This window comes from Bactrocera neohumeralis, unplaced genomic scaffold (assembly GCF_024586455.1).
Source record: "Bactrocera neohumeralis isolate Rockhampton unplaced genomic scaffold, APGP_CSIRO_Bneo_wtdbg2-racon-allhic-juicebox.fasta_v2 cluster09, whole genome shotgun sequence".
Classification (NCBI taxonomy): domain Eukaryota; kingdom Metazoa; phylum Arthropoda; class Insecta; order Diptera; family Tephritidae; genus Bactrocera; species Bactrocera neohumeralis.
In genome coordinates, this window is record NW_026089622.1 from 11922801 (window position 1) to 11947383 (window position 24583).

At 37.6% G+C, this 24583-nt stretch overlaps 1 protein-coding gene across 15 annotated transcripts in view; it reads right to left on the reverse strand.

The window, feature by feature from the left end:
- Window positions 1–24583, reverse strand: part of LOC126764541 (endothelin-converting enzyme 2) — a 1258369-nt gene that overhangs the window by 334437 nt on the left and 899349 nt on the right. For 14 of the 15 annotated variants that reach the window (XR_007668060.1, XR_007668059.1, XM_050482233.1 and 11 more), the window contains one exon: window positions 21963–22347. Coding sequence is in view for 13 of the 15 variants with exons in the window: in XM_050482233.1 (XP_050338190.1) it covers window positions 21963–22347 (385 nt within the window). In the remaining 2 variants the exon portion in view is untranslated. Of the gene's footprint in view, window positions 1–2371; window positions 2391–21962; window positions 22348–24583 lie in introns of those variants that run through there. The other variant, XM_050482234.1, reaches the window with a different exon arrangement.

Sequence of the window (24583 nt, forward strand, 5' to 3'; positions counted from 1 at the left end):
AATAATAATTAAAAAGAATGATCGAAATGTTGGATTGATTGAGTAAGGCGAATCAGTAATAAATTTGAGGAAGTTAAAATACTTCAATTAAGTTCTTCTTCTTCTTAATTGGCGTAGACACCGCTTACGCGATTATAGCCGCGTTAACAACAGCGCGCCAGTCGTTTCTTCTTTTCTCTACGTGGCGCCAATTGTTTATTCCAAGCGAAGCCAGGTCCTTCTCCACCTGGTCCTTCCAACGGAGTGGAGGTCTTCCTCTTCCTGTGCTTCCCCCGGCGGGTACTGCGTCGAATACTTTCAGAGCTGGAGTGTTTCCGTCCATTCGGACAACATGACCTAGCCAGCGTAGCCGCTGACTTTTAATTCGCTGAACTATGTCAATCTCATCGTTCTATAGAATGCGATATTCGCCGTGGCCACGGTTCTATCGAGCGTATTGTGTGAAAGATTAAAGCCCACCGTCAACAAACTGCGCCAAATCTTGGAAAAAACCCGTGAAAGAAGAATCGACCCACACCACCTCTTCGTCGATTTCAAAGCTGCTTTCGACAGCACGAAAAGGAGCTGCCTTTATGCCGCGCTGTCTGAATTTGGTATCCCCGGAAAACTAATACGGCTGTGTAAACTGACGTTGAGCAACACCAAAAGCTCTGTCAGGATGGGGAAGGACCTCTCTGAGCCGTTCGATACTAATCGAGGTTTCAGACAGGGCGACTCCCTATCGTGGGACTTTTTCAACCTGCTGCTGGAGAAAATAATTCGCGCTCCAGAACTTAATCGAGCAGGTGCAATCTTTTATAAGAGTATACAGCTGCTGGCGTATGCCGATGATATTGACATCATCGGCCTCAACACCCGCGCCGTTAGTTCTGCTTTCTTCAGACTGGTTAAGGAAGCAAGGCAAATGGGTCTGGCGGTGATTGAGAGTAAGACGAAATATCTCCTGTCATCAAACAAACAGTCGTCGCATTCGCGACTTGGCTCCCACGTCACTGTTGACAGTCATAACTTTGAAGTCGTAGATAGTTTCGTCTATTTGGAACCAGCGTAAACACCACCAACAATGTCAGCCTGGAAATGCAACGCAGGTTAACTCTTGCCAACAGGTGCTACTTCGGACTGAGTAGGCAATTGAGAAACAAAGTCCTATCTCGACGAACAAAAACCAAACTCTATAAGTCACTCATATTTCCCATCCTGCTATATGGTGCAGAGGCTTGGACGATGTCAACAACTGATGATTCGACATTGCGAGTTTTCGAGAGAAGAGTTCTGCGAAAGATTTATAGTCCTTTGTGCGTTGGCCACGGCAAATATCGCATTCGATTGAACGATGAGCTATGTGAGAAAATTATGACATTGACATAGTTCAGCGAATTAAAAGACAGCGGCTGCGCTTGCTAGGTAGTGTTGTCCGAATGGACGAAAACACTCCAGCTCTGAAAGTATTCGACGCTGTACCCGCCGGGGGAAGCAGAGGAAGAGGAAGACCTCCACTCCGTTGGAAGGACCAGGTGGAGAAGGACCTGGCTACGCTTGGAATATCCAATTGGCGCTACGTAGTGAAAAGAAGAAATGACTGGCGCGCTGTTGTTAATTCGGCTATAATCGCGTAAGCGGTGTCTACGTCAATTAAGAAGAAGAAGGAGACAAAGTGCCCGATATAGTAAAAAGTCTAAGAGAATTGTTTGGTGACCCAGCCGAGTTTGCTCATGGAAAAAAGTGTAGACAGAATTTTAAGAACATACGAACACACAGTTGGTGCGGCAAAGTACTTTGGTATTTTACGTACTATTCGCAATAAAATAACTGGTAACGCAGAGATAAGTCCCTTGACACCTTTATTTGCGGATTACGTGGAGACCTTTATGCATTTATTTTTGAAGTTAAGAAATCAAGCATACCGTACCAATCATGCGTCAAATATAGGACAACAAAACATATTTAGAAATCAACCCAATAGACCAATGTTAGTACCACGCCAGGTTCCGACTCCTCACCTTTCATATCTTTAAGCTAGACCACTTCTTCCCCCTAGAATTAGCACACTGTAAAACCCAGCTATGAAGCCCGGACAATGAAATAATTTTTTTGAACAACCACAACAAAGGGCATATTTTACTAATGTAGGTAGCCAATTCGCACAGAACCATAGCGTACAATGACCAATATACCAACCATCTCGTCCTATGGTTCCCAAACCACAACCAAACCAGAACCGATGGACATTGACAGAAGTATCTAAACTAAGCAGATTGACTACATGAACCGATCACAATTTGATTTAGGTAAAAGACCACCCATGCCCATTTTAATATTCAGACAGATACTTACCAACAGACAGGAACGGAAAAACCAGTACCAACTATGGCTGATTATCAGCAAGTTATCTAAGAAAAAGAAGAACAAACAGATTACGATCAAACACTTAGCGACTATACCGAAGTTATTGAAAGTAGTGACCAAAAACAACAATCCGATTCTATTTATCTTAATTTTTTAGAATAACTGACTCCTCGCTTCCATACTTCGAATGTAAGGTGAAGAGCGGACAAATGCATTAAATACTTTTTGACACCGGATTCAATAGAAAATATATTCAGTCAAAAATTGTACAGAATCCACTACAGAATGAAACCTGTATAAATGGCTAATTTGTTTAATGATCCAAAATCAACAGTTAAATTCTTTTTATTACCCACACTCCGAACATTTGACGGACCATTAGGAAATGAAAGTTTGAAGGAACTAGGTGCAATTATTGACACCGAAAAGGTAATTTGTTTCTTAGAAACGGCATGAGTATTCCCATAAAAGAGAAAAAAATAGAATCAGTAAACGCAATTATACCCAACTTAGATCATCTTACAAATTGTCAACGAAAAGAATTAAACCGTTTACTAAAAAAATACCCAAGTCTGTTTGCAAAACCCGATGACAAACACTAACGTTAAAGCAGAAATACGCACAAGTACAGACACGCCAGTATATTCAAAATTCTATCATTAGCCCATGGCTTTGAAAGACGAAGTCAACAAACAAATTAAAGAACTTTTGATAACAATATAATACGAACTTTCCGATCACCCTACAATTCACCAGAGTGGATTGTCCCCGAAAAATTAGATGCATCGAATACAAAAAAATACAGAATGGCCATTGACTGTAGAAAACTAAACAGTGTTACAATAGCGGACAGATACTCTATACCAGACATTAACGGAGTACTTGCACAGTTAGGTAACAATAAAATATTTTCTGTGTTAGACCTCAAGAGTGGGTTCATTAGATCATCAGGAAGGATAGTGACATAGAAAAAACAGCGTTCTCCGTGAATAACGGAAAGTACGAATTCACTAGACTCCCCTTTGGTTTGAAAAATGCATCTTCAGTATTCCAACGCGTATAATATTTGTTATATTTACATTGTCTTCAGCAAAGATGAAGGAACTCATTACAAAAATCTTGACCTTATATTGAAAACTTTAAATGCATCAAATATTAAATGCCAACTAGACAAATGCGAGTTTTTCAAAAACAAAGTAGAATTTTTAGGATTTGTTATCTCAGACAAAGGAATAGAAACGAATCCGGCAAAGGTAGAAGCCATAGCCCAAAAACTCTTAGAAAACTGAAATCATTCCTTGGACTATCAGGATATAAAAGAAGGTTTATAATGGGCTATGCTGCAATAGCTAACCCACTAACGACACTACTTAGGGGAGAAGACGGACGCATAACAAAGAGGGCTTCGTCGAGAAAAGCAATACATCTAGATAGTGAAGCCAAGAAAGCATTTGAGCAGCTAAAAAATGCGTTAATATCTGACGACGTAATACTACAATACCCTGATTTCAATAAAGAATTTACATTAACCACAGATGTCTCTGATCATGCAATATGAGCAGTACTCTTTCAATCTTACAGACCAATTGCGTTTATATCGAGAACTCTTTCAAAAACTGAAGAAGGCTATGAAACAGAGAAAAAAGAAATGTTAGCCATATGTTGTGCAGTAAAGACTTTTAAAGGTTATCTTTATGGTGGTTCCAAAGTAAACATTTATACAGATCAGAAGTCTCACTTGGATGGGTACAATAAAGAATTACTCTATAAACCAGGAAAAAAAATATTGTAGCCGATGCATTGTCTCGAGTACCAAAACAATATGAAATTAATTCAATAACAGAAACCCAACACAGTGCTCAAAGCTCTTCTCATAATCTTATTCCCAGCATTGAGGTACCGATAAACGCTTTTAAAACCCAAATTTTTATTTACAAAGAACATCCTCCTGACTACAAGTTTACCATTCCATTCCCTGGTCCATTGCTTGGTTTTTCAACCAACATATTCTGATGATGATTTAATGAGAATAATGAGAAAGTGCTTAAAGCCTTCAGTAATAAATGGAATTTACACGACAGAAGACATAATGGGACACATTCAAAGACTGTAATCCAGAACATTTCAGGTCCTTTAAAATCAGATTTACTCAAATGAAGGCAGAAGACATAACAAAAGAAACAGATCAGGATCAGATAATTTTATAGATTCACAACAGGTCTCATAGGAACGCTCGGGAAAACAAACTGCAACTATCAGAGAAATATTATTTTCCGAAAATGAGACAAAGAACAGCTACACTGGTAGAACAATGCCAGGTTTGCAAGGAAGAAAAATATGATAGGCATCCTCCAAATCCAGCAATTTCAGAAACCCCAATACCTAAGTTTCCTGGACATACACTTCATATGGACATATTCTCAACTGAAAAAAAATTAGTCTTAACAGCAATACTTAGATAAATTTTCAAAACTTGCACGAGCAAGAATAATCCAGTCAAAATCAATAAAAGATATAAGAAAACCTTTGCACGACATTTTATTTTATTATGGAGTACCCAAGTGCGTTATAGTAGATAATGAAAAGTCTCTTAATTCTGCAACTATTACTTTCAGGATGAAAGATCAGCTAAGTATAAATGTTTTGGAAGACCGCCGAACTAGATCAATAAATTGGATGGATCAGCCTGGAAATATGTCCAGATCATGATAATCTATACAAAACTATGAAATATATGCTATGAAAATAGCGTGGAATGCTCGATATATGAAAAATATGTCACAAAGCACCCCACGCTTTTCTCAACATATAATGTATCCTTAATCCTAATAATCTTAATAATCATTCATTACACCGGTCAACACGATTTTTGGGTCTGACATCTACATGTTAAATTTTAGTTTCTCCTATGACAAAAATAAGGAAAAAAAATTTTTTTCCGGTTAAAGTTTGCTCTCGTAGAAATTAGAGCAATTTTTCGATGATTTTTATATTTTTTCTACAATTTCACTATAGATTATAATTAGAAAACTATTTTTAGATACAAGAGTCGTTTTTATTAAAGATGTGTGATAAAAAATAATATATAAATCTAAAATAACAAGAAATTACTGTCTAAAAGTGAATATTTTTTTTATTTCTTTTATGCTCACATGAGCTCTCTCGTATTAAACCCCAAATACTTATCGATGTAGATCAGCCCAAAGCAAACTTAAAGAACTAAAGATTAATATTTAAGTGTTTTTCAATGTCTAGAATCAGAATTTAAACATGAGAACAGAAACCCCCAAAAAATATTTTTTTTGTTGACCGGTGTTATTATTGTTGTTGTTATACAAATAATTAGTTTTCACTTTTTAGTTTGATATGCTTTAAAAGCGTGTTTCTTAGTTTTTCTTAAACTATATTTATTTTTAATTTTTTAGTTTGATGTGAGAAACCCCAAATTTGTTAAAATATGAACTATGACATTTGATATTGGTTAAGTAAATCGATAATTAGGCAGCATTTAATATCCACTCGTAACCTTTCATTGACTAATTGTTATATTATTTGCGACCAAGCTCTATTGACGACTTTACGAATTATTACTTCTTAATCGAATCATTTCTTCTAAAGCTTCACTGTTACACGGGGTTTAAATATTAGGTAGGTAGACTATTTCTTTGTGTATTTAAAATTTTTACGAATTCTTATTTTATATTGAAATAATCTATTTTTTCTTTTATGAGATTTACCAATATTGTGAAATATAAACGAATATAACTTAAATCGTATTCTCCGCCATTAGATTCGGTGACAATTTTTGAAAAGCTCACATCGACGTGACAGCCAAAGTTTAAAAAAAAGGAGTTTTCTATTGCAATTGCTTTTCGGTGTCGTTTTGAAAACTGGTATCTGCATTTTTTTTACTACAAAAATTCTATTATAACTATTAATTTTTTTATTACCTGAAAGTCACATGTTTTGCATTATTTGATATTATTTCTTCTGGTGCGCAGTTATATATACAGAGATACCTCTCCTAACGGACACCTCTATTAGACGTACACCTCCCTTGGGAGGACATTTTTTCATGCACCAAGTTTTAAGTACAATTTTCAGAAGAAATCGCCCTCCCTTAGGCGGACACTCTCTTGGCCGGACGCGGACAGTTCATTGCTACAAAGTTGGACGAAACCCCTCTACTAAGCGGACACGAAGATCTTATCGACGGACATTGACTTCTGTTTTCATAACAAATCAATCAAAAACCTCTCTTGGGCGGACGCGAACCCCTCTTAAGCGGACAAAATATGAAAATGTGTGTATGGCGTATATATCTATAAATAACAGATTATAACAAATGAAAAAAGGGGACTCCCCGAATTCAATGTAATTAGGCTGTTCACGATAAGGTGGTTATCGGGTTATGTGGTTATGTGATTAAGTGAACAACAGCAAAATGCGGTATGACAAAATAACCAAAGTTGACCAACCTAGGCCAAAAGACCAAAAATCTTCCAGTAAATTGGCAGTCCAATAAGAAAGCATGGATGACGCGTGAAGTGATGACACAGTGGTTGAAAGAACTCGACAAAAAAATGGAGTTGGAAAACAGAAAAGTACTTTTGTTTTTAGACAACGCAGCATCCCACCCTCGAAATATAAGTTTGAAAAATGTTAAAATACTATTTCTGCCAAGTAACACCACTTCAGTTTGCCAGTCTTTGGATCAAGGAATTATTCAAAATTTTAAAATTCACTACCGAAACTCTCAGGTTAAAAATATATTTTGGTAAGCATAGAGACTGGTTCGCCAAAAAAAAATATAAACGTTTTAGAGGCAATACATTTCATAAAAGAAGCCTGGGCAAATGTTCAACCGCAAGCCGTAAAAAATTGCTTCCAAAAGGCAGGATTTGACAAAAATAGAAATCTGGCTTCTGAATTCGATCCCGAAGATGACTTGCCGTTATCAACGCTGGCTTCGATTTTTGAATTATCAAAAGCCCTTGGAGAATGTACTCATTCAAATCCGGATGACTTTGTCCAAATAGATAATAATGCATGGACCGAAAGCTCAGACTTCGAGTTAGACGTTATAATTGACGAAACCATAGAAACTATTGACGATAATAGTACTGATAATGAGAGTACTACCGAAGAAAGAAATGAAATTTTCTCAAACGAAACCGCATTGACTGCCGTTTCAAATTTAAAAAGATTTTGTAACGACGACCTTATTGCATTCGGATTGTTGCAAAATTTGGAAAGTCATCTGCAAAACAATTTTCTTTTAAAAAAGCAAAAAAACTTAAGCCAGTCTACAATTACCCAGTTTTTCAAGCAATGAATTTAATATTTATATTTTTATATATTACTTCATGTGAATTTACATGAAATTTATATGAATTTTTGAAGTACATAATACATACATAAATTCCTGTTTGAACAATGTTATATGATTTGTTTTGCATTTAAATCTGAAAGTGGTGAGTATTAAGGACATAATAAAATTAAAAATTTATAAAATAGCTACCCACTCCATTGAGCGGACACCTCTCATTTTTCACTGTACATGTACATATATCTATATAAAGTATACTTTCTTTAAGGATATACATATGCTATTCAAATGTCACCAAAACTAGTTTTATATAGATGTTGCATACTTTTAAGCGCATCTTTTTTTTTTAATTGAGTTATAAAATTCATAAGAAATAAAAAATTTTCCCAAAAATAATCAAATTTTAACTGTTAATATCTGTTAAACGTTTGGGTTTACGAAAAAATCATAGTAGACCTTTTTTGTAGAGCATTCAATTTCCCACAAAATCTAAGAAACAAGATATTTTTTCAAGTAGTTGGAAGCGAGATATAAATTTTTCTATCTGATAATAAGAAAAAATAGAAAACTGTATGTAGGAGGACCTTCCCGTTACAATTAAAAACTCATGTTTGGAGAGGCCTTCTTAGAGGTGTCTAGGAACCTATTTTTCCGAGTACGAAACGAAAAAAAAATTTTTTTTTTGAATCACTCTATTGCACATACAAGCGATTCCCTGGTTGAAAGCTAACATGAAGCATGAAAATATCATAGTGCTGTTAGGTAAATCAATTATTTAAATAAATATTGAAAATGAAATTATTACTAATAACTTATTATAAAATAAGATTAAACTGACATAAAATTATTTTAAAAACAAGTAAGGAAGGGCTAAGTTCGGGTGTCACCGAATATTTTATACTCTCGCATGATAAAGTGATAATCGAGATTTCATTATCCGTCATTTACATATTTTTCAAATACCGTATTTTTGTAAAGTTTTATTCCGCTATCATCATTGGTTCCTAATGTACACTTATATTATACAGAGAAGGCATCAGATGGAATTCAAAATAGCGTTATATGGGAAGAAGGCGTGGTTGTGAACCGATTTCACCCATATTTCGTACATGTCATCAGGGTGTTAATAAAATATTATATACCGAATTTCATTGAAATCGGTGAAGTAGTTCCTGAGATATGGTTTTTGGTCCATAAGTGGGCGACGCCACGTCCATTTTCAATTTAAAAAAGCCTGAGTGCAGCTTCCTTCTGCCATTTCTTCCGTAAAATTTAGTGTTTCTGACGTTTTTTGTTAGTCGGTTAACGCACTTTTAGTGATTTTCAACATAACCTTTGTATGGGAGGTGGGCGTGGTTATTATCCGATTTCTTCCATTTTTGAACCGTATATGGAAATGCCTGAAAGAAACGACTCTATAGAGTTTGGTTGACATAGCTGTAGTAGTTTTCGAGATATGTACAAAAAACTTAGTAGGGGGCGGGGCCACGCCCACTTTTCCAAAACAATTGCGTCCAAATATGCCCCTCCCTAATGCAATCCTTTGTGCCAAATTTCACTTTAATATCTTTATTTATGGCATAGTTATGACATTTTATAGGTTTTCGGTTTTCGCCATTTTGTGGGCGTGGCAGAGGGCCGATTTTGCCCATCTTCGAACTTAACCTTCTTATGGAGCCAAAAAATATGTACGTACCAAGTTTCATCATGATATCTCAATTTTTTTTCAAGTTACAGCTTGCACGGGCGGACGGACAGACGGACGAACGGACAGACAGACATCAGGATTTCAACTCTACTCGTCTCCCTGATCACTTTGGTATATATAACCCTATATCTGACTCTTTTAGTTTCAGGACTCACAAACAACCGTTAGGTGAACAAAACTATAATACTCTCCTTTGCAACTTTGTTGCGAGAGTATAATAATAAATAAAAGTTCAACATAATGGAACATACAATATTTCCTATGGAATATCAAAGAAATTATTTTACTTCAACATTCTCTGGTTGGGAGTATCATTATAGGAATATTTATGCCTCTTCATATTCTTAAGTATGTGAGTTGAATTTGTATACAATGGGGCGGATGCTTAACTCATTTTAACAGCTAATAAAAGTAGGGGTTACCTCATAATCATCGCGTTGAGCATGTGCTCCCAGCACATGGACAGACAAATAAGAAAAAGGACATGCTCAAATATGTTGTTGCTGAAAAATCTTTATATTCTCTGGTTCAAGTTTTACAAATTATCAAAATCGAAGTTGCACCTTCTTTATGTTCTCTGGCTGAACATTAAATGAAAGTTATGCTCAGAAATATACATTGCTATTACAGACGTATGTTGTCTCATTGCTTATATTTTTATACGTTTACATGCAATCATATTAATTGATATGATTTGCGTATTTTTATGAATAGATGCAAAACTGATAACATTCTAATTAATTTAAGCTACTTTCAAAACTAAATTTGTGGTTAATGTGCGAATAAGAGTTATTTTTTAAATATTTCATATTTTTAACAATATAATATAATTTCATATATGAATATGTTTGTACGTATATGTATATGCTATATATGTATATGAGATATTATCGTAATACCCTATAAACCTTAATATATTACAGCAATATTATATGTAAATCACATGTCATCATTTAAATTTTCAACCTTACATACACAAAACTACAAACATTGTTCTATATAACCAATAATCCTCTCAAAAAGCATCAGCAGCGTCACAAGTCAATATGGCAACCAAATAATCCATACCCAAATTTGTAGAAAAACACAAACCAACAATATTTTCTTTCATGAACATAAGAGCAATTTCAACAGGCAAAGACGATTCATTCATAAAAGCAAACACTATTACATCACCCCGAATATGACTTTGCCAACAAGCGTCGTTGTTGTTGTTGCTGCTGATGTTTCTTCCAAAATTAAAGAAAGGGAAAAGTGTCAACATCGCAAACCCTCAAAGCACAGAAAAAAGTGGCAACATAGCTCTTGTCGATTTAAAATATTTTACAATTCTGAATTATTTTTTCACGGCTCGCTTGATATAAAATATAAAGAAAATATTTATAAACTATATGCAGAGTCCTTTGCGCATTGCAACTATACGAATCTGTAAGCATACATTTCTAAACATTGAAACTAGCATAATTTTTCTAATTTAACACTGAAAATTCTGAATTCTTTTATTTTTCTATTATTATTTTCGTTCCACTGATGTAAGCTTTGGTAAAACACGCCAATAATTTTTTTTGGTGAAACACGCTCATATAAAAACCTTCGAAAAATGAAATATCGCAAAATTGGCAACGCCGTGAAACTTCTCTATGATATACGTTATCTATTTTTATGTTTAAAAACAAACGTTTTCAATGCAGGCATGTATGTATATACTTACGATATTTCAAAACCAGTGTTTCATTTTGTTATTTTGTACACTTAAAAATCAATGAATAAAAGCAATTGCAAAAGATTAAGGCTTAAAAATACTATATCTCTAAAATTTACAAGATTAAACCGAAAATGTTCAAGTAAAATATCCTGATATCTTAACGAAATTCCAATATCTTAGACCACCGGAATGTATTTCAGCCTACAAAAATAGTGCATACAATGCATAAGTTTGCAAAATATATCAGAATATAGCAAATAAATGCAAAATAAATTTAATTTAAATTTTATTCTTCCAAATATATTTCATCCCCTTCAAAGTAATCCCCTCCCGATGCAATGCACTTATGCCAACGGATTTTCCAATCTTCGAAACACTGGTTGTATTCACTTTCCGGGATGGCCTTCAGTTCCGTCTTCGCTGCGGCTTGAATCTCCTCTATCGTATAAAAACAGTCTCCCCGGAGCGGTCTTTTGAGCTTGGTGAATAGCCAGAAGTCGCACGGTGCCAGATCAGGTGAATACGGTGGTTGCGGAACGACATGGGTTGATTTTTTTGCGAAATGATCACGAATTACGAGGGCAGTATGGGATGGTGATTTATCGTGGTGTAAAAACCAAGAATTGTCTTTCCACAATTCCGGCCTTTTTAGGCGGATAGCGTTACGCAAACGACGCATAACGTTCAAATAATATTCCTTGTTTACTGTTTGACTGGTTAGCAGGAATTCATAATGCACAACACCACGATAATCGAAGAAAACAGTCAGCATGACCTTCATTTTTGAGCGACTTTGGCACGATTTTTTTTGGTCTCGGCTCTCTTTTGGCACGATATTCGCTCGATTGATCAGTTCTTTCGGGGTCGTAAGCATAGATCCAAGTCCCATCGCCAGTTATAATGCGTTTCATGACACTCTGGTAGTCGGAAAGCATCGTTTCACACACTTCAACGCGACGCCTTTTTTCCAAAAAATTCAATGTTTTTGGTACCAGTCGAGATTTGACGCGCTTGAGGCCCAAAACATCCTTCCAAATGGTATTGGCTGAGTCTTTCGATATGCCAACTTCATCAGCAAGGTCTCTAATTGTTAATCGACGGTTTTTCAACACCAAATCTTTGATTTGTTGAACGTGAGCTTCGTCGGTTGAGGTTGATGGTCGCCCTGGACGCTCTTCGTCATCGACACGTTCACGGCCGGCTTGGAACTCACTATACCACTTGTAAACACTTTTTTTAGACATAGCCTCATCACCAAAGGCTTTCTGCACATCCTCAACGTATCCGCAGCAGAAAATTGATTCCGTAAACAAAATTTAATGCAAATTCTTTGCTCAACAAATTTCAACATCGCAAAAAACGAAAACCTCGCTTTTAGCAGCTCACAAAACGACACGTATCTCAAACGCTAATGAATATTTTGACATGAAATTTGACATAAATGTGACTGACAGTACTACCAACCTAAAAAAAAAAAATAATTCTCCAAATCCTTCGACGCGCACAGTTTAAATTCAAATGTCACCTTATTTTTTGGGCACAATCGAGGACGTAGGACTCTCCACGACAAACTTCGTGGAGGTCGTCAAAAATCAGTTCTTGTTCGGGAAACTATTGCTGGCAAACTGATATTGCAAAAGCGTCATGTGACCTGTCGTGGGAATGAGATAACTTAAGGCATTAGTACGACTAACATACTTCAATATTGCAATAACATTATACACAATTTGTTAGCCGCTCACAAAACGGTCGTGTCGATTGGTCGAGAGAAATGTTAAAAAATACGATAACGGTGCTTTGAAACATTTCTATGACAACGTGAGGCGAATCTAAGAAACGAATCATTTCTAAGAAAACGTTTACCTATTGCTTTGAAAAAACTGAACATGTCGCAATCATTCCACTAGAACAACGCAGAACAGTAAATTCTGAGTAATAAATAATCATTTATTTGCCAGTTGTCTTTCAAGAAATCAGGAAAACGAACACGCGAAAATAAATCACACTTCACTACAGCAATGCGAAATCTTACACATCGACTGAAACAACTGCATTTCTAAGCATTTAAAACATGGATATGATGAGTAATCCACCATAAAGTCGCGACGCGACATACGAAAATATACAAACTACAGGGTCAACGTTTTTCGACAGCTGAAACGGCCGTTGACTCTGAGTGGTAAAAGTGCTTTGAATTGGTTGAAACGCATACTAAAATAAAGATTTCAATAGAGAATATTTTGAAAATGAATAAACCAATTTTCGATAAATAGTATTTGAAAAACCCCATTGAAAAACTACCAACAACCTCGGATGAGAAACCCCTCTTTTAATGACGACCATGGCAAACGAAATAAGGACTACGATTTGAGGGCATGCACCTGGAATGTCCGGTCCCTTAATTAGGAAGGTGCCGCTGCCCAGCTGGTTGATGTCCTCGGGAAAATAAAGGCTGACATCACCGCCGTCCAAGAAATGCGATGGACGGGACAAGGACAGAGACGAGTAGGTCCTTGTGGCATTAACCTCAGTGGCCATATAAAGGAGCGCAAGTTTGGTGTGGGATTCGTGGTGGGAGAGAGACTCCGTCGCCGAGTACTATCATTCACTGCGGTGAATGAACGTCTAGCCACAATCCGCATCAAAGCGGGCTTCTTCAACATATCGCTGATTTGCGCCCACGCCCCGACGGAAGAGAAGGACGATGTGACCGAAGATGCCTTTTATGAGTGCTTGGAGCGCACTTATGAGGGCTGCCCCCGCCACGATGTCAAAATCGTGCTTGGCGACTTTAACGCCAGGGTGGCCAAAGAAGGTATATTTGGCACTACGGTCGTTAAATTCAGCCTCCACGACGAAACATCCCCAAATGGGTTGAGGACGATCGACTTCGGCGAAATATGGTTATCTGTGGTACTAGATTCCAGCATAAAAAGATTCATCAAGCTACCTGGCTGTCTCCGGATCGAAAAACTACCAACTAGATCGATCATGTTGTGATAGACGGAAGACACGTCTCCAGTGTTTTAGATGTGCGTGCGCTCCGAGGTCCTAACATCGACTCGGATCACTATCTTGTTGCAGCCAAGATTCGCACCCGCTTCTGTGCAGCAATAAACGCACGCCAACAAACACAAGGAAGGTTCGACGTCAAGAAGCTGCAATCACAACAGACAGCAGAACGATTTTCTACCCGGCTAGCACTCCTGCTCTCTGAGAGCACTCGTCAACAACTCGGTATAAGGGAACTGTGGGACGGCATTTCAAACTCCCTACGTACAGCTGCAACCGAAACCATTGGTTTCCGGAAAATGCAAGAGAACAGCTGGTACGACGAGGAGTGCCGTGTCGCAGCGGAGAAAAAACAGGCTGCCTACCTCACAACGTTACGATCGACCACAACACGTGCGGGATGGGATAGATACCGAGAGTTGAAAAGGGAAGCGAGACGCATTTGAAGACAGAAAAAGAAAGAGGCCGAAATGTGTGAGTACGTAGAGCTTGATAAGCTGGCCGACAGGGGTAATGCTCAAAAATTTTACGAAAAAATGCGGCGGCTTACAGAAGGTTTCAAGACCGGAGCATACTCTTGTAGGACCCTCAAAGGTGATCTAGTCACCGATGCCCAGAGCATACTTAAACTGTGGAGGGAACACTTCTTCAGCCTGCTAAATGGCAGTGAACGCACAACGCCAGGAGAACCCGATTCCCCAATCGATGACGATGGAGCAGACGTTCCATTGCCGAACCATGAAGAAGTTCGAATAGCAATTACCCGCCTGAAGAACAACAAAGCGGCGGGGACCGATGGATTACCGGCCGAGCTATTCAAACATGGCGCCGAAGAACTGATAAGGAGCATCCATCAGCTTCTTTGTAAAATATGGTCGGACGAAAGCATGCCCAACGATTGGAATTTAAGTTTGCTATGCCCAATCCATAAGAAAGGTGACTCACAATCTGCGCCAACTACCGTGGGATTAGCCTCCTCAAAATCGCGTATAAGGTTCTATCGAGCGTATTGTGTGAAAGATTAAAGCCCACCGTCAACAAACTGATTGCACTTTATCAGTGTGGCTTCAGGGCTTGAAATTCAACAACCGACCAGATATTCACCACGCGCCAAATCTTGGAAAAGACCCGTGAAAGAAGAATCGACACACACCACCTCTTCGTCGATTTCAAAGCTGCTTTCGACAGCACGAAAAGGAGCTGCTTTTATGTCGCGATGTCTGAATTTGGTATCCACGCAAAACTAATACGGCTGTGTAAACTGACGTTGAGCAACACCAAAAGCTCCGTCAGAATCGGGAAGCACCTCTCCTAACCGTTCGACTTTTTCAACCTGCCTATCGTGTGACTTTTTCAACCTGCCTCTGGAGAAAATAGTTTGAGCTGCAGAACTTAATAGAGAAGGTACCATCTTTTATAAGAGTGTACAGCTGCTGGCGTCTGCCGATGATACTGATATCATCGGCCTTAACACCCGTTAGTTCTGCTTTCTCCAGACTGGACAAGGAAGCAAAACAAATGGGTCTGGCAGTGAACGAGGGCAAGACGAAATATCTCCTGTCATTAAACAAACAGTCGTCGCACTCGCGACTTGGCACTCACGCCACTGCTGACAGTCATTACTTTGAAGTCGTAGATAATTTCGTCTACCGTGGAACCAGCGTAAACACCACCAACAATGTCAGCATAGAAATCCAACGCAAGATAACTCTTGCCAACAGGTGCTGCTTCGGACTGAGGAGGCAATTGAGAAGCAAAGTCCTCTCTCGACAAACAAAAACCAAACTCTATAAGTCACTCATAATTCCCGTCCTGCTATATGGTGCAGAGGCTTGGACGATGTCAACAACCGATGGGTCGATGTTGCGAGTTTTCGAGAGAAAAATTCTGCGAAACATTTATGGTTCTTTGCGCTTTGGCCACGGCGAATATCGCATTCGATGGAGCGATGAGCTGTACGAGATATACGACGACATTGACATAGTTCAGCAAATTAAAAGACAGCGGCTACGCTGGCTAAGTCATATTTTCCGAATGGACGAAAACACTGCAGCTCTGAAAGTATTCGACGCTGTACCCGCCGGGGGAAGCAGAGTAAGAGGAAGACCTCCACTCCGTTGGAAGGACCAGGTGGAGAAGGACCTGGCTTCGCTTGGAATATCCAATTGGCGCCACGTAGCGAAAAGAAGAAACGACTGGCGCGCTATTGTTAACTCGGCTATAATCGCGTAAGCGGTGATTACGCCAATTAAGAAGAAGAAAAAGTGCAGTCGATACAATTAAGTCTGGAATATAAAATCATTCAAATGACCTCCACGACTTCTTTTGCAGGAATGAATTCGATGAACCCAATTTTCGAGTAGTTGTTCCACTAAATCAAGTCGTATGTCATGGACAGCACGTTCAATATTGACTTCTAAATTTTGAAGAAAGTTTGGTTTTTTGCTAAAGACCAATGACTCCAAATAACCACACAACAACTAGTCGAATGGTGTTAAATCGCAACTTCTTGCAGGCCATTTCATAACACAATTTCTTGAAAAAATTTAATCTCCAAACTTTTCTCTCAATAATTCGGTTGTTTTGTGCCACGTAGCCTCGTCTTTTTGGAACCAGTTGTTGCCAAAATCACTTCTTCCAGTTGCGGCCATAAGGAATTAGTAAAATGGAGAAAGGGTACTGTTAAAAGATTGACGCGAAAAGCGTGTGTAGAGCGCATTACGGGAAATCAAATACGCAGTGCTAACAGACTGGACAGAAAATGTATTGGCGATAATCGGTCGAATTCTGCTCTTAAGCGGATCATGAAAATTAATTCCAAAAGCGGCTGAATAATGATAGACATGTTGATTCGACGTAAAACTTTTCCAAGTTATGAATTAAGTGTGGAAAATATTTTTTGTGATTAAAATTGGGAAAATACATTTGAAAATTAAAAAAAAGCACAAAAATTACTTAAGCTGTAATTAAATTTTCGGTTATGTTATGTTTTAAATTTTAAATATTTATTATAACAACGTTAACGCATTGTGAAACAATTGTTATGATTCATATCAGAGATCTGCAATTATTCTCTTTTTTAAGTTATTGGTCGAGTAACACAAAAAAGAGTCTTTGTGAATATAAATTAAAATTCGACATAAACAAATATTCACAAAAACACATTTACGCCAGGCACAAATGAAAAATGAGTAAGTTTCTTTTCATACGACCCGGTATTGTGCTCATTCTTTGGTGAGTCAATAATTTAATCACGTCAAAGCGAAATGATTCAAAGCACCAAGAAGCACTTATACATTGTATTTTTGAATGACTTAAGTGACTTGAGTATTTTTACTTTAGCTATATTGTCTTTGTTGCTTCTTTATTTTTTTTTTAATTTCTATGTTGATAATTTTTTTCACTACTTATTTATAATGTTTTCATACCGATTTATACGCAACAAAGAAGATTTTTCGAATGACGAATAGTTACTACTGGGAAACCAGCAGCTCGATTTTATGTTTTTAATAGTTATTATTTGAAAATAACAAAATGAGATCATCTTTGTTTTAAAACTAACCTAAGTTAACAAAATTCATATATCTTTATATTAAAATTAAAGCACTTGAAAAAAGGACTAAAAATACTCATTCAAAGGTATATATAAAAGTAAAAGTACTGCTAGCAGGAATGGAAAGAACTTTAAGTGCTACCTTGAACAACCTCGGATATCGTTTGCTATTATTTTGCCACTTTAGGTTGAGGCTGATCTAATTCGCCGAAATATGGCTATTTGCAATACTAGATTCTAGCAGAGGAAAATTCATCTAGTTACCTGGCTGTCTTCGCTACAAAAAGTTATTAACCACTTCAATCATGTTGTGATGGACAGAAGACACATTTTACATCGACTCAGAACACTATCTTGTTGCAGCTAAGACACACACCCCCCTCTGTGCAGCAAAAAAAACGCACGTCAACAAACACAAGGAATATTCGAAGTCGAGAAGCGGCATTTACAGCAGACAGCTGACCGATTTTCTACTCGACTTGCACTCATACTTTCTGAGAGCAACTCGGTACAAAGGAAATTTTTAAGTTCCTTTTGTACAGCTGAAACTGAAATCATTGGCTTTTGGACAAGGCAAAAGAACAGCTGATACGATGAGGGGTACCGTGTAGCAGTGGAGGGAAAATAGACTGGCCTATCATGGTATAGATATCGAGAGAGTTAAGCGAGACGCATTTGCAGACACAAAAAAAAGAGGTCAAAATGCGTAAATAGGAAAAACTTGACCAGCTGACCGAGGGGTAATGCTCAAAAATTCTACGCAAAGATGCGGCGACTAACAGAAGGTTTTAAGACCGGAGCATACTCTAATAGAACCTCCATAGCTGATGCCCAGAGCATACTGAAATTATTCAGGGAACACTTCTCCAACCTGCCGAATGGCAGTGAAAGCATAACACCAAGATATAGTGAACCCAATTCCCCAATCGATGACGGTGGGGAGGCGATTCATTGCCCGACCATGAAGAAGTTCGAATCTACCCCAACAATAACGTCAGCCAACGCAGAATAACTCTTGCCAAAGGGGTGCTACTTCAGACTGTTAAGGCAATTGAGAAGTAAAGTCTTCTCTCGCCGAACAGAGACCACACTCTGCAAGTCACTCATCATCAGTGTCTTGCTATATGGTGCAGAGGCATGAGCGATGACAAAATCTGATGAGTCGGCGTTACAAGTTTCGAGAGAAACGTTTATGCGGAAAATGTATGGTTCTTTGCGCATTGGCAACGGCGATTACCGCAATCGATGGAACGATGAGCAGCACAAGATATACGACGACATTGACATAGTTCAGCGAATTAAAAAACAGAGGCTACGCGGTAGATGGTTTAGAAAATCTGGTGGGGTATGCATAGTACATAGAAGTTATTTATAAAAAAAAAACTCATGTCGAGTGTACAGAAAATACAAAGTATACATGGTATAATTATATCTAATCACATATCAAATAATCGGACAAAAACGAAAAAATAACGAATAAACACTGCCAAATAATTAATATTTTGTTTTTTTATTTTTTATATTCGTCCCACTGTAAGTACAATGAGCTTTCCAAAGTAAACAGGACTTTTTGAATCTATCGCCCCTGGTGTCACCATCTATATGTCGATGTATATATAGGTACGTTAGAATCTGCTATCTTTATCGATTGGAATGTAAGCTATTGCGCTTTAAGTGTCAGTATGTTTGTTTTATCGGTGCGAAAATGAGCTTCGCATAAAGAGCCAACATTAAATTTTGTTTTAAAATTTGTAAAACTTTTACCGAAACGTTTTAATTGATGAAACAATGGCGATGATTGCCTATCCCGTAACAGAGTGCACGAGTGGTTTCAACGTTTTCAAAGTGGTGAGAGGACAAAAATGGGCCAATCAAAATCTGTGATCACCGGAAATTCCATCGAAGCTGTTCGTGAATTCATCAAAATCAGCCGAAATCATCATTGAAATTCATGAAAATGGAATTGAACATCTCCAAAACATCGATTTATCGCATTTTGACCGAACTTTTTGGCTTACGAAAGGTGTGTGTACCGTTTGTTCCGTACAAATTGACCGACGACCAAAAATTGCTCAGAATCCAACATTCGAAGGACATCATTAAAGATGTCAAAGAAGACAAAAACTTCCTTTACAATATTGTGACTGGCGGCGAAACGTGGGTTTTCCAATATGATCCCGAAACGAAACGCCAGAGTGCTGAATGGAAGGCACCGGACGAGTCGACACCCAAAAAATCGCAGATGGAAAAGTCAAAAAATAAAAAACAATGCTGCTTTATTTTTATGATTCCACGGGTATTGTCCACAAAGAATTTGTTCCACCCGGCTAAAACGTTAATGCGGTATTCGACGCACGATAATGCGCCGTCTCATCGATCGACTCTTGTTACCGATTATTTGATCAAAAATCACATTTTAACCATTAACCACTCTCCTTATTCACTTGATATGCCAACGTGCGACTTCGTCCTTTTCGGAAAAATACATTTGCTCATGAAAGGAAAGCGTTATGCAGACGAAGAGGCCATTCCAAAGACTTGCACCGGCATACTGGCGGCCATACCCGCCAACGAGCTAAAACACTCGTTCGACATGCTTTTGAACCGTGCAAAAAGCTGTAATGAAGCAGAGGAGACTGTTTTGAATAAAATAAATTAATTTTGCCGAAAAAACCATTTGATCTGTTTTGTTTTTTTTTTAGTGCCTTTGGAACGCACTTTGTATGACGGTGTTGATTCAATGACGTCAAGATAACCTTGTATTTTATGAATGTTTGTATGACACGAAGTGGAATTTGACATAAATATACGACTTCCCGCGCTCGGCTTCATTCAAAGATAGAGGGATGCCAACTCCTTCCAGTGTGAGATCGTCTCAAAATTAGCATTTTTTATGGCATTATGCATAATACGATGTTCACACCGACATTGAAAACATTTTGAAAACACATTTGCGGGTTGTGGAATCTAAATCGTTCGGACCGACAATTTGTGTTTTCGATTAGTTTTCACTGAAAACTATCAATAGGGGACACTCTTGCTCTTGCAAGATTGCACGATGGCACACCGAAATATGCAAGGCCAAGAGAGCACCCATTAGCGGAATCTAGTGATATATGACGGCACGAAATTGGGGTTTGGTCTGACATATTTTACAGTCATTGCAAATATTTTTTTGCGTGTGCTTGTTGTTGTGCCATTGCACCAAGAAGAAAATTCTGCAATTCGTGCACCGTGCAAGGGTTTTGCAAGTGCAAGAGAATCCCCCTAATATGACAATATCAAGTGACAGCTGTACTTGTATATGGAATGTAAGCAAACATCAAGTGACAATAATATCTCTTCCGAATCGATTAAACTAGAGCAGGCACCGGATGAGTGGAATGTAAGTTTTCAAGTAGTTTTCAGCGAAAACTGTGTTTTCGTTTGACAGATTTTACATGGACGAAAACACCAGTTTTCGTACGAAAACCAGTTTTTCCCACGAAAACATGTTTTCCTTGTCGGTCCGAACATAGTATAACAGCGAAATTATTCAAAATACGCTACATTGGACACATAGACACAGCTCAACAAAGGCAGAAAGCAACAAACCCTGCATATATTAGTAAATTTGGATTGCCATATTACGAATTTATTCATGAAAGTTTTGAATATGCTCCCTAATACTCCCAACCAAAATATACGAAAACTTAAGCAGAAAGTTTTAACAAAACTCAGATGGAAATACATATATAAACTTACAGTCTAGAAAATGTTATGTTGTACTCAACGCAAATCTTGCTCTTGTTTCAAAAGAAATTTGTATGCTATAAGAAACAATGATGTCGGCAAATTTCTACTAATATGTGCATTCTACCAATGAAAGTGAAGTGAAGGGTGAAACATCTACACCAGAGTTATTTTCCTAAAATTAACTCAGTGGTTCAATATGTAATAAAGTCAGGATTGATAAAGCAATGGGTCAAGCCATTGGAGGTGAAAGGATATTATTTTAAATACAATTGTCGAAAAGTTACGAAGATTGGTATGGGAGAGTTGAAAATTAGAATTCGATGGTGCTTAAATATAGAAATTTATGAAAAATAGAGTTTTGATCAAAGTTGTTTCTGGCCTGGAAAGTGAATCTAGGAACAACAATTTCACTCACTTAGAGATCTTATACAACTAATCATAGCCTAAAATAAATAAATTCTGTAATTTCTTTATATATTTAAAAATATTTGATGCTTCATTATTATGCATTAGTAGTTTGAAATAAAACTTTATGCATTTATGATATTTAAAGCATTACATCATTAGTACTTACATGTGTTCGAAATCCACGGTTTCTGTATCTATGCCAATGTAGTTAGACTCCTCACACAGCTCTTGTGATGTTACCAAAAAAAAAATTTGAGTAGGAGTCAAATTCAAAGATGGTAAACGAGCCATTCCTTTCAGCGGCCCGGTTATAGATAACATTGAATGATATGATATTTGCATTCCTCCAGAGTGTATTAGTATCTCCATTTGACTATGATTTGAGAAAACCTTGACTGATTCGGGTACACAACGAATTGCTTTATCCTCGAAGCTTTTCGTAATAGATCGTAGAATTTCTTTGGCAATGTGCACGCCAACTGAGGCATACTGTAGATATGGCGGTAATCTGTCATCAAAGTATGGCACCAGCATAACGGATAAAGGAACCACTGAAAATTAAAAAAGTGTTAGAATACTTAATTTAAATATTCTCGAGGAATAATTTTTTTTCCATTTAACTAAGTTGTAAGGCCTACTGTTTACTGTATTTATTCACACATACACAATTTACATTTGAAGTCGGAACTGTTGACTCAGTAATTAACATTCATAGTGAAATTAATTAAAGCAATTTGTACAATAAATTAAAACAATTTGTGTACTAAGTATACTGAAATTATGAGAAATCGACCATGAATTTGGTTGTATACGCTTATAATTGATGTTTGTTTTAAATTGTAAGTCCATCCTTTTTGTTAAGTGTGTTGGTGTACAGGTGTGCTGAGTTGTGTTGGTCTTGTGTTGTGGTGTCATTGGCCGTGGTGAATTGAGCTGCTTTTTGTTTGGGTGCGCCAGTTTTTCCCGGGTAGAGTGAGTAGAGGCTTTACTCATTTAAACATACTGGCCCCCCAGGCAAATATGTTGCCTAGTATTATACGTATACAGAATACTACTTGCTGTAAATGCTGAAAACGACTTTGGTTTTAAACATATTACTGTAAGAACCTATTTTCGGTTAATTCTTTTATAGGTTTATCATTTATAATTTTTATTTTAAAATTCTTTACATCGGTTTGTTAAGGCTAGCTGTTTTTTTTTGCCTCTCTGTATTATCGGCAATTGTTTGCATTAACCAAAGCTTTCCTCTTTCCTCTATAATCCTCTATATTGGATTTCCACGAGAATTTAATGTCTGGGATGAGCCCTAAATACTTAACCGTATCAGCAGTCCGAAGACGCGTTCCCCCTATTAGTGAAGATACCCCTGAGTTAGCTCATACATGGTATTTAGAAATTTTCCCCCACAATCGACTTATTTAAACTTTTCCATAAGAACATTAGTAAACATGATCAAAAGAAATGGCGAGAAAACATTTTTGCCTTTCTGTATTATCGGCAATTGTTTGCATTAACCAAAGCTTTCATCTTTCCTCCATATTCCTCTATATTGGATTTCCACGAGAATTTAATGTCTGGGATGAGCCCTAAATACTTAACGGTATCAGCAGTCCGAAGACGCGTTCCCCCTATTAGTGGAGATACCCCTGAGTTAGCTCATACATGGTATTTAGAAATTTTCCCCCACAATCGACTTATTTAAACTTTTCCATAAGAACATTAGTAAACATGATCAAAAGAAATGGAGAGAAAATTCCCCCCTTGTGGGGTGCACCTACTTACATTCTTGGTGTCGCCGAAAAGTTGGAGAATAAGGTGCTTAAGGTTTGATTTTCCCCAAACCTATTTATGACCGCTTCCGGCATCGAGTCGATCTCTTGGAATACTACTCATTAAGTTCAGATCAATCAGTCTCTCTAACGTCTTCAGTAAGAATGACGAGAGTCTGATGGATCCAAAAACTTTGGCCGACACAAACGATCTCTTACCGGCCTTCGGAATGAACGCAACCATAACCTATCTCCAAGACCCAGGAATATACCCCAATCTAATGCAGTACGCTATTGTTGCAATTGCGCTAGTTTAATGCTGCTTGGAGAGAATCTCTCTACGGAAGCTTTACAAGTAGTGCTGAAGGCTTTGACGCACTTATCAACCTCGTCTGAAGAGAGTACGGCATTCTCCTCTGGCGCGTTTGAAAGGGCTAGTCGAAGCTTCCTGCAATATAGGTCCCAGTTAGTTTTCCTGAAGCTTCTAGAAATTTTCTACTCCAGTTTGATATCAGAGGAATGACCTCCTTTCTGATTGTCGTGGCAAACGCGGGTAAGGTACCCCTGCTGTATATACTACTGTGATCAAATTGAAATTGAATTTTTATTTTATACTTCGCGCGGTTTTCGAATCGGTAATTTCTTTTTTCAGTAAATTGGTAGTACTCTAACTATCTCATACTGGATTAGTTATTCGACATTTTCAACTAATATCGTTCTGCAGCCGCCGCATTCGCCTGATTTACCTTCGTGTAACTTCTGGCTATTCAGCAAATTCACATTACCAATCCGAGGACACCGTTTTGACTCATTTGACGATAGGACGATTTTTCCAAGTGCTTAGAAGGAGTTGAAATGCACAAAATTCACCTTTCAATTTGATCACAGTAGTACAAAGTACGTGGCTTTTACCACCTTACAATAATTTACGTCAACTTCGCTCCACAGTACATCATGTACCCTCAGCATACCACCACACGTACTAAACTTCACCGCATTGACTACGCACACAACATAC